This window comes from Oncorhynchus kisutch, linkage group LG27, assembly GCF_002021735.2.
Source record: "Oncorhynchus kisutch isolate 150728-3 linkage group LG27, Okis_V2, whole genome shotgun sequence".
In the NCBI taxonomy this organism is placed as follows: domain Eukaryota; kingdom Metazoa; phylum Chordata; class Actinopteri; order Salmoniformes; family Salmonidae; genus Oncorhynchus; species Oncorhynchus kisutch.
In genome coordinates, this window is record NC_034200.2 from 28,599,834 (window position 1) to 28,611,252 (window position 11,419).

The 11,419-nt window shown below is 53.7% G+C and overlaps 1 protein-coding gene across 1 annotated transcript in view; it reads left to right on the forward strand.

Moving 5' to 3' along the window:
* Nucleotides 1-11,419, forward strand: part of LOC109871811 (chromodomain-helicase-DNA-binding protein 7) — a 94,098-nt gene that overhangs the window by 42,421 nt on the left and 40,258 nt on the right. Inside the window, exon 4 of the mRNA XM_031806403.1 lies at nucleotides 5,860-5,997. Coding sequence (XP_031662263.1) covers nucleotides 5,860-5,997 — 138 coding nt within the window. The remainder of the gene's footprint in view (nucleotides 1-5,859; nucleotides 5,998-11,419) is intronic.

Genomic DNA, 11,419 nt, shown 5'->3' on the forward strand with positions numbered 1-11,419 from the left:
GACTTGATAGTGGGGTAGAGAAGGAGTGGTTAGGAGAGAAAGGGAGACTTGATAGTGGGGTAGAGAAGGAGTGGTTAGGAGAGAAAGGGAGACTTGGGGCGGCAGGGTAGCCTAGTGGTTAGAGCGTTGGACTAGTAACCGGAATGTTGCGTGTTCAAACCCCAGAGCTGACAAGGTACAAATCTGTCGTGCTGCCCTTGAACAGGCAGTTAACCCACTGTTCCCAGGCCGTCATTGAAAATAAGAATGTGTTCTTAACTGACTTTCCTAGTTAAATAAAGGTCAAATAAAATTAAAATCAAAACTTGATAGCGGGGTAGAGGAGTGGTTAGGAGAGAAAGGGAGACTTGATAGTGGGGTAGAGAAGGAGTGGTTAGGAGAGAAAGGGAGACTTGATAGCGGGGTAGAGGAGTGGTTAGGAGAGAAAGGGAGACTTGATAGCGGGGGAGAGAAGGAGTGGTTAGGAGAGAAAGGGAGACTTGATAGTGGGGTAGAGAAGGAGTGGTTAGGAGAGAAAGGGAGACTTGATAGCGGGGTAGAGAAGGAGTGGTTAGGAGAGAAAGGGAGACTTGATAGCGTGGGAGAGAAGGAGTGGTTAGGAGAGAAAGGGAGACTTGATAGCGGGGTAGAGAAGGAGTGGTTAGGAGAGAAAGGGAGACTTGATAGCGGGGTAGAGAAGGAGTGGTTAGGAGAGAAAGGGAGACTTGATAGCGGGGTAGAGAAGGAGTGGTTAGGAGAGAAAGGGAGACTTGATAGCGGGGTAGAGAAGGAGTGGTTAGGAGAGAAAGGGAGACTTGATAGCGGGGGAGAGAAGGAATGGTTAGGAGAGAAAGGGAGACTTGATAGCGGGGGAGAGAAGGAGTGGTTAGGAGAGAGACTTGATAGCGGGGTAGAGAAGGAGTGGTTAGGAGAGAAAGGGAGACTTGATAGTAGGGTAGAGAAGGAGTGGTTAGGAGAGAAAGGGAGACTTGATAGTAGGGTAGAGAAGGAGTGGTTAGGAGAGAAAGGGAGACTTGATAGTAGGGTAGAGAAGGAGTGGTTAGGAGAGAAAGGGAGACTTGATAGCGGGGGAGAGAAGGAGTGGTTAGGAGAGAGACTTGATAGCGGGGTAGAGAAGGAGTGGTTAGGAGAGAAAGGGAGACTTGATAGTAGGGTAGAGAAGGAGTGGTTAGGAGAGAAAGGGAGACTTGATAGCGGGGGAGAGAAGGAGTGGTTAGGAGAGACTTGATAGCGGGGTAGAGAAGGAGTGGTTAGGAGAGAAAGGGAGACTTGATAGCGGGGTAGAGAAGGAGTGGTTAGGAGAGAAAGGGAGACTTGATAGCGGGGGAGAGAAGGAATGGTTAGGAGAGAAAGGGAGACTTGATAGCGGGGGAGAGAAGGAGTGGTTAGGAGAGAGACTTGATAGCGGGGTAGAGAAGGAGTGGTTAGGAGAGAGACTTGATAGCGGGGTAGAGAAGGAGTGGTTAGGAGAGAAAGGGAGACTTGATAGTAGGGTAGAGAAGGAGTGGTTAGGAGAGAAAGGGAGACTTGATAGCGGGGGAGAGAAGGAGTGGTTAGGAGAGAGACTTGATAGCGGGGTAGAGAAGGAGTGGTTAGGAGAGAAAGGGAGACTTGATAGTAGGGTAGAGAAGGAGTGGTTAGGAGAGAAAGGGAGACTTGATAGCGGGGTAGAGAAGGAGTGGTTAGGAGAGAAAGGGAGACTTGATAGTGGGGTAGAGAAGGAGTGGTTAGGAGAGAAAGGGAGACTTGATAGCGGGGTAGAGAAGGAGTGGTTAGGAGAGAAAGGGAGACTTGATAGCGGGGGAGAGAAGGAGTGGTTAGGAGAGAAAGGGAGACTTGATAGCGGGGTAGAGAAGGCGTGGTTAGGAGAGAAAGGGAGACTTGATAGCGGGGGAGAGAAGGAGTGGTTAGGAGAGAGACTTGATAGCGGGGTAGAGAAGGAGTGGTTAGGAGAGAAAGGGAGACTTGATAGTAGGGTAGAGAAGGAGTGGTTAGGAGAGAAAGGGAGACTTGATAGCGGGGGTGAGAAGGAGTGGTTAGGAGAGAGACTTGATAGCGGGGTAGAGAAGGAGTGGTTAGGAGAGAAAGGGAGACTTGATAGTAGGGTAGAGAAGGAGTGGTTAGGAGAGAAAGGGAGACTTGATAGCGGGGTAGAGAAGGAGTGGTTAGGAGAGAAAGGGAGACTTGATAGCGGGGTAGAGAAGGAGTGGTTAGGAGAGAAAGGGAGACTTGATAGCGGGGTAGAGAAGGAGTGGTTAGGAGAGAAAGGGAGACTTGATAGCGGGGTAGAGAAGGAGTGGTTAGGAGAGAAAGGGAGACTTGATAGCGGGGTAGAGAAGGAGTGGTTAGGAGAGAAAGGGAGACTTGATAGCGGGGTAGAGAAGGAGTGGTTAGGAGAGAAAGGGAGACTTGATAGCGGGGTAGAGAAGGAGTGGTTAGGAGAGCAAGGGAGACTTGATAGCGGGGTAGAGAAGGAGTGGTTAGGAGAGAAAGGGAGACTTGATAGCGGGGGTAGAGAAGGAGTGGTTAGGAGAGAAAGGGAGACTTGATAGCGGGGTAGAGAAGGAGTGGTTAGGAGAGAAAGGGAGACTTGATAGCGGGGTAGAGAAGGAGTGGTTAGGAGAGAAAGGGAGACTTGATAGCGGGGGTAGAGAAGGAGTGGTTAGGAGAGAAAGGGAGACTTGATAGCGGGGTAGAGAAGGAGTGGGTTAGGAGAGAAAGGGAGACTTGATAGCGGGGTAGAGAAGGAGTGGTTAGGAGAGAAAGGGAGACTTGATAGCGGGGTAGAGAAGGAGTGGTTAGGAGAGAAAGGGAGACTTGATAGCGGGGTAGAGAAGGAGTGGTTTAGGAGAGAAAGGGAGACTTGATAGCGGGGTAGAGAAGGAGTGGTTAGGAGAGAAAGGGAGACTTGATAGCGGGGTAGAGAAGGAGTGGTTAGGAGAGAAAGGGAGACTTGATAGCGGGGTAGAGAAGGAGTGGTTAGGAGAGAAAGGGAGACTTGATAGCGGGGTAGAGAAGGAGTGGTTAGGAGAGAAAGGGAGACTTGATAGCGGGGTAGAGAAGGAGTGGGTTAGGAGAGAAAGGGAGACTTGATAGCGGGGTAGAGAAGGAGTGGTTAGGAGAGAAAGGGAGACTTGATAGCGGGGTAGAGAAGGAGTGGTTAGGAGAGAAAGGGAGACTTGATAGCGGGGTAGAGAAGGAGTGGTTAGGAGAGAAAGGGAGACTTGATAGCGGGGTAGAGAAGGAGTGGTTAGGAGAGAAAGGGAGACTTGATAGCGGGGTAGAGAAGGAGCGGAGACAGGAGAAGAGGTTGAGAGTCTGACTAAGTGGAAAGAGATGGAGAAGGAAAGAGGGGTGAGAGAACGGGGGAAAGGGACATTAGGTCGACAGAGAAAAGCAAGAGAATGAGAGCGAAGGGATGAAGAAGCTGATCAATAAGATGGAACAGTAGAATGAAAGGAGAGAGCTAGAGCCTCTGATTGTTAGAGGGAGATGCATTGGAGAGGAGCAGACCGAGAGGAGCAAGTCTGTGGTTGACTAGGAGGGGGGGAAGATGGAGAAGCTTATCTAACCAAGATGAGAGAAACAGGGAAACGCAATGGAGTTATATAGTTATGTACACTGAACAAACCTATAAATGCAACATGTGAAGTGTTGGTCCTATGTTTCATGAGCTGAAAGAAAAATATCCCAGAAATGTTCCATAAGCACAAAAAGCCTATTTCTGTCAAATGTGTTTACATCCCTGTTAGTGAGCATTTCTTCTTTGCCAAGATAATCCATCCACCTGACGGGGGTGGCATAACATGAAGCTGATTAAACAGCATGATCATTACACAGATTCACCTTGCGCTGGGGACAGTAGGGCACTCTAAAATGTGCAGTTTTATGTCACAACACAATGCCACAGATCTTTCACATTTTGAGGGAGCATGCAATGTTCACCAGAGCTGTTGCCAGAGAAATAAATGTTCATTTCTCTACCAATGTCGTTTTAGAGCATTTGCCAGTACGTCCAACCGGCCTCACAACCGTAGACCATATGTAACTATGCCAGCTCAGGACCCCCACATCCGGCTTCTTCACCTGCGGGATCGGCCGAGACCAGCCACCCGGTTTGTACATGAAACTGTGGGTTTGCACAACCAAAGAATTTCTGCACAAATTGTCAGAAACAGTCAGGGAAGCTCATCTGCGTGGTCGTTGTCCTCACTAGGGTCTTGACCTGACTGCAGTTCAGCGTCATTAGACTTCAGTGCTCACCTTCGATGGCCACTGGCACGCTGGAGAAGTGTGCTCTTCGTGAATGAATCCCAGTTTCATCTGTACCGGGCTGGTAGCAGACAGCATGTATGGTGTCGTGTGGGTGAGCGGTTTGCTGATGTCTACGTTGTGAACAGAATGCCCCATGGTGGCGGTGGGGTAATGGTATAGACAGGCAAGAGCTATGGACAACGAACACAACTGCATTTTATTTATGTCAATTTGAATACACAGAGATACCGTGACGACATCCTGAGCCCCATTGTTGTGCCATTCATCCACTGCCATCACGTTTCAGCATACTGTTATGTTCCCATGTCACAAGGATCTGTACACAATTCCTGGAAGCTGAAATGTCAGTTCATCCATGGCTTGAATACTCATCAAACATATCACCCACTGAGCATGTTTGGGATGCTCTGGATCGACGTGTACGACAGCTTTTTCCAGTTCCGGCCAATATCCAGCAACTTCACACAGCCATTGAAGAGTGGGAAAACATTCCACAGGCCACAACAGCCTGATCAACTCTATGTAAAGGAGATGTGTCGCGCTGCATGAGGCAAATGGTCCCACCAGATACTGACTGGTTTTCTGATTCATCTTCTTTTTTTAAGATCGCTGTGACCAGCAGATGCACATTTGTATTCAGTCATGTCGAATTCATAGATTAGGGCCTAATTCATTCACTCAAATAGTTCATTTAAGGAAATCAGACAAACTCAGTAAAATCTTTTGAAATTGTTTCATGTTGCATTTAATTTTTGTTGAGTGTAGCAGCAGTAGGAGGAGAAGAGGAGATAAGTGATAGAGGGAGAGGAGTAGAGTGTCTGAGTAGAGCAGATGGCTCCAGCCTGTGGAGTCCAGCCAGAGGAACAGGTGCGGATCACGTGACCGCGGGTTACCAGGGCGATGTGATTGCTCTTGGCTGCAAATGAAAGTAGAGGGGGACCCTAGAGTAGAGCCAGCAAGGGAGTGAGCTAAGGAGGGGGGGGGGGGGGGGGTTGACTGCTCGCCTCCAGGGCTTTGTGTAATCTGTGGCAGGGAGGAGCGGCGCGGTCTCTCGCTCTCTGTGGAAAGAGACACACAGCTTCCCTCTCCTCTTCCCTTCTCTAGCTGTTCATGTTTCAACCGTCCGTCATCCAGCCTCAAGGAAATTAATTGACCTCAAACTGTTCATTTAAAACATGGCATCTCCAAGATGGTTACTAGAAATCCCACAACTTCCATCTCATTGTGTATCTGAACATCAACCAGTGTATCCTAACTCCAGTCCTTCAGTGCAAACATGTATGCTGTTGAGTGTACCCGAGGCCTGGGGTTGGGAAACACTGTTTCATGTGTTGTTGACTTCATACTATCAGAGACAAGAAGCACTGCTGACTGTAATACCTGTTTTAAGATGATGACATGAGATGGTGTTCACTCATCAGTCCTTCTCTACATATTCTCCACCTCTTTCATATCAACCTCTCGTTCATCCTTCTCTTCCTAATCCCTTCCATCCTCTTGTCGCTCTTTCATCTTCATCCCACCCTCTCCTCTTCTGTCGGTCTTTCATCCTTCTCCTAACCCCTCTTCCCCTTCTGCCTCTAGAAGCACTAAGAAGGTGGAGTCAGCGGAGGGCAGTGGCAGCAGTGTGAAGGAGACGAAGAGGATGAGGGAGCCCTCGGTCAGCTCCGATGAGGACGATGACGGTGTCCAGGTACACACACACACACACACACCCCCACTGTAACGTTAGTGACACACACAGTAACATCAGTTCTGAGCTAACCTAACATAGCAGGTGTAAAATAAATGCTTGAAACTAGATCCCCTACATACTGGCCTGAAACTAGATCCCCTACATACTGGCCTGAAACTAGATCCCCTACATACTGGCCTGAAGCTAGATCCCCTACATACTGGCCTGAAACTAGATCCCCTACATACTGGCCTGAAACTAGATCCCCTACATACTGGCCTGAAGCTAGATCCCCTACATACTGGCCTGAAGCTAGATCCCCTACATACTGGCCTGAAGCTAGATCCCCTATACACTGGTCTTAACCTCTTTACACTTTTTCTCGTTATCTCCTGCACTGTTCAACCAATCCGGTAAATGTGGAGGAGAAGACTGAGTCTCCTTTTTAACATCCAAAAGTGGAAGTCATGTTCCATTTCCTCTGAAAACCAGAACATCCGGTTGTTGGGGGACTCTGCAGAGGCTAGTTGTAAACACACACCGTAACATCGGTGGTACAGTAGACGGACAAACACTTTCCAAATTAAATGCAAAAAAGTTATCCAATGTTGGCATGAGCCTGGGGGTGGCAATATGTGACAATATAAGCAAGCAGCACTTTTCTACAAACATCCGCTATTACTCTTAATCATGGAAGCTAGTGGTGTTTATTGTAGGACAAGTTTGGGATGAAACTGTTCAGCACCACAGAACGCTCGAATAGAAACGTATTGGAACAGAGATTACACATTCAGAACCTCTTAACCCAGGTCTATCTGCGACGTTCTAGACCCTCTATGAAGATGCCGGTGTTCATTTATTGACATACTTCTGGTCTTAATTGTTTGAATCAATTATTTAGCCATACAAAAGTAGTGTACTATATAGGGTCTAGGGTGCATATTGAGACGCTTTCTGACTCTAATTTCTACCGGCATTCTTGTTCAATTTTGGACTGGTCCTGTGGTTTTGGACTGGTCCTGTGGTTTTGGACTGGTCCTGTGGTTTTGGACTGGTTCTTTGTTTTGGACTGGTCCTGGCATTTTTCAGGAGTGATTTTAATCAAAATATTGTGACACACTCCTCCACTCTGATGCAGGCATATGGGAGCTATTAGCAGCAAATTACTAAACCAACCCAAATATCCAGGTGACCCAGCTGGCTGATACTGGGGCACTGTCCAATGTTCAGCAGTAGGCACTGTCCAATGTTCAGCAGTAGGCACTGTCCAATGTTCAGCAGTAGGCACTGTCCAATGTTCAGCAGTAGGCACTGTCCAATGTTCAGCAGTAGGCACTGTCCAATGTTCAGCAGTAGGCACTGTCCAATGTTCAGCAGTAGGCACTGTCCAATGTTCAGCAGTAGGCACTGTCCAATGTTCAGCAGTAGGCACTGTCCAATGTTCAGCAGTAGGCACTGTCCAATGTTCAGCAGTAGGCACTGTCCAATGTTCAGCAGTAGGCACTGTCCAATGTTCAGCAGTAGGCACTGCCTGACCGATGAAATACCATGTCTGCAGCGGTTACGGTTTACCCCTTCAGGACAGACTGAGAGGGCTGCCTGCCTCGCGCTAGACACTGGTCGTGTGGCTTGCTCCTAGGTTAGACTGTGCTGTAGATTGTGGAGGTTGTGGGAGTGATGTGAGCTTACCTGATTTAAAATGAATCTGTCGACGTTTCTCCTGTGATTTATCTATGATCAATAACATACCTGGGTCATGTTCGTTAAACACCAAACAGAAGACAACTGAGGCACCGTCTAAACTCATTGTTTGTATGCACGGCCTAAAATGAACACCTGCCAAATATGGGTGGATTTTGCCATTGTCGGGTAAGATGTCCATTTAACCAGCCACGTTTGCAGGTGCTCAGGGCTCCAGTGTGAGCATTTCACTTGCATTTGTGAATAATAAGTATTATGTTGAAAGTATTTCTGCCGTCTTGTTTCATAACTGGTCAATTAATCACACAACGTCAAAGAACTATGACTCCTATAGCCTATCCCACCTCGCTCTGCAACACTGCTTGGCTGAAGCGCTGAGTGGAAGATTTGTTTTTAGAAGCGCTGTGGACAGGCATAACAGTTGGTCTAGTTTACTGGAAATGAAAGTCGCTCTCCTCGCTCTCCTCACGCCTCGCTCGCTCTCTCGCTCTCCTCACGCCTCGCTCGCTCTCTCGCTCTCCTCACGCCTCGCTCGCTCTCTCGCTCTCCTCAACGCCTCGCTCGCTCTCTCGCTCTCCTCACGCCTCGCTCGCTCTCTCGCTCTCCTCACGCCTCGCTCGCTCTCTCGCTCTCCTCACGCCTCGCTCGCTCTCTCGCTCTCCTCACGCCTCGCTCGCTCTCTCGCTCTCCTCACGCCTCGCTCGCTCTCTCGCTCTCCTCACGCCTCGCTCGCTCTCTCGCTCTCCTCACGCCTCGCTCGCTCTCTCGCTCTCCTCACGCCTCGCTCGCTCTCTCGCTCTCCTCACGCCTCGCTCGCTCTCTCGCTCTCCTCACGCCTCGCTCGCTCTCTCGCTCTCCTCACGCCTCGCTCTCGCTCTCTCGCTCTCCTCACGCCTCGCTCGCTCGCTCTCTCGCTCTCCTCACGCCTCGCTCGCTCTCTCGCTCTCTCACTCTCGCTCGCTCTCTCGCTCTCCTCACGCCTCGCTCGCTCTCTCGCTCTCCTCACGCCTCGCTCGCTCTCTCGCTCTCCTCACGCCTCGCTCGCTCTCTCGCTCTCCTCACGCCTCGCTCGCTCTCTCGCTCTCCTCACGCCTCGCTCGCTCTCTCGCTCTCCTCACGCCTCGCTCGCTCTCTCGCTCTCCTCACGCCTCGCTCGCTCTCTCGCTCTCCTCACGCCTCGCTCGCTCTCTCGCTCTCCTCACGCCTCGCTCGCTCTCTCGCTCTCCTCACGCCTCGCTCGCTCTCTCGCCTCGCTCGCTCTCTCGCCTCCTCTCTCGCCTCGCTCGCCCTCGCTCGCTCTCTCGCTCTCCTCTCGCCCTCGCTCGCTCTCCTCACGCCTCGCTCGCTCTCTCGCCTCGCTCGCTCTCTCGCTCTCCTCTCGCCTCGCTCGCCTCGCTCGCTCTCTCGCTCTCCTCTCGCCTCGCTCGCTCTCTCGCTCTCCTCACGCCTCGCTCGCTCTCCTCACGCCTCGCTCGCTCTCTCGCTCTCGCTACGCCTCGTCAGCTCTCCTCACGCCTCGATCGCTCTCCTCACGCCTCGCTGCTCTTCGCCTCGCTCCTCTCTCGCTCTACCTCGCTCGCTCCTCGCTCTACTCTCGCCTCGCTCGCTCTCTCGCTCTCCTCACGCCTCGCTCGCTCTCCTCACGCCTCGCTCGTCTTCATCGCTCTCATCACGCCTTCGCTCGCTCTCCTCACGCCTCGCTCGCTCTCCTCACGCCTCGCTCGCTCTCTCGCTCTCCTCACGCCTCGCTCGCTCTCTCGCTCTCCTCACGCCTCGCTCGCTCTCTCGCTCTCCTCACGCCTCTCTCGCTCTCCTCACGCCTCGCTCGCTCTCTCGCACTCCTCACGCCTCTCTCGCTCTCTCGCACTCCTCACGCTCTCCTCACGCCTCGCTCGCTCTCTCGCACTCCTCACGCCTCTCTCGCTCTCCTCACGCCTCGCTCGCTCTCTCGCACTCCTCACGCTCTCCTCACGCCTCGCTCGCTCTCTCGCTCTCCTCACGCCTCGCTCGCTCTCTCGCCTCGCTCGCTCTCTCGCCTCGCTCGCTCTCTCGCCTCGCTCGCTCTCTCGCTCTCCTCACGCCTCGCTCGCTCTCCTCACGCCTCGTCTCGCTCTCCTCACGCCTCGCTCGCTCTCTCGCTCTCCTCACGCCTCGCTCGCTCTCTCGCTCTCCTCACGCCTCGCTCGCTCTCTCGCTCTCCTCACGCCTCGCTCTCTCTCTCGCTCTCCTCACGCCTCGCTCGCTCTCTCGCTCTCCTCACGCCTCGCTCGCTCTCTCGCTCTCCTCACGCCTCGCTCGCTCTCTCGCTCTCCTCACGCCTCGCTCGCTCTCTCGCTCTCCTCACGCCTCGCTCGCTCTCTCGCTCTCCTCACGCCTCGCTCGCTCTCTCGCACTCCTCACGCTCTCCTCACGCCTCGCTCGCTCTCTCGTCTCACCTCGCTCGCTCTCTCTTCGCTCTCCGTCTCACGCCTCGCTCGCTCTCTCGCTCTCTTCTCACGCCTCGCTCGCTCTCTCTCTCTCCTCACGCCTCGCTCGCTCTCTCTCTCTCCTCACGCTCGCTCGCTCTCTCGCTCTCCTCACGCCTCGCTCTCTCTCGCTCTCCTCACGCCTCGCTCGCTCTCTCGCTCTCCTCACGCCTCGTCGCTCTCCTCGCTCTCCTCACGCCTCGCTGCTCTTCTCGCTCTCCTCACGCCTCGCTCGCTCTCTCGCTCTCCTCACGCCTCGCTCGCTCTCTCGCCTCGCTCGCTCTCTCGCTCTCCTCTCGCCTCGCTCGCTCGCTCGCTTCTCGCTCTCTCTCGCCTCGCTCGCTCTCCTCACGCCTCGCTCGCTCTCTCGCCTCGCTCGCTCTCTCGCTCTCCTCTCGCCTCGCTCGCCTCGCTCGCTCTCTCGCTCTCCTCTCGCCTCGCTCGCTCTCTCGCTCTCCTCACGCCTCGCTCGCTCTCCTCACGCCTCGCTCGCTCTCTCGCTCTCCTCACGCCTCGCTCGCCTCTCCTCACGCCTCGCTCGCTCTCTACGCCTCGCTCGCTCTCTCGCTTCCTCACGCCTCGCTCGCTCTCTCGCTCTCCTCACGCCTCGCTCGCTCTCTCGCTCTCCTCACGCCTCTCTCGCTCTCCTCACGCCTCGCTCGCTCTCTCGCACTCCTCACCCTCTCTCGCTCTCTCGCACTCCTCACGCTCTCCTCACGCCTCGCTCGCTCTCTCGCCTCCTCACGCCTCTCTCGCTCTCCTCACGCCTCGCTCGCTCTCTCGCACTCCTCACGCTCTCCTCACGCCGCTCGCTCTCTCGCTCTCCTCACGCCTCGCTCGCTCTCTCGCCTCGCTCGCTCTCTCGCCTCGCTCGCTCTCTCGCCTCGCTCGCTCTCTCGCTCTCCTCACGCCTCGCTCGCTCTCCTCACGCCTCGCTCGCTCTCCTCACGCCTCGCTCGCTCTCTCGCTCTCCTCACGCCTCGCTCGCTCTCTCGCTCTCCTCACGCCTCGCTCGCTCTCTCGCTCTCCTCACGCCTCGCTCTCTCTCTCGCTCTCCTCACGCCTCGCTCGCTCTCTCGCTCTCCTCACGCCTCTCTCGCTCTCCTCACGCCTCGCTCGCTCTCTCGCTCTCCTCACGCCTCGCTCGCTCTCTCGCTCTCCTCACGCCTCGCTCGCTCTCTCGCACTCCTCACGCTCTCCTCACGCCTCGCTCGCTCTCTCGCTCTCCTCACGCCTCGCTCGCTCTCTCGCTCTCCTCACGCCTCGCTCGCTCTCTCGCTCTCCTCACGCCTCGCTCGCTCTC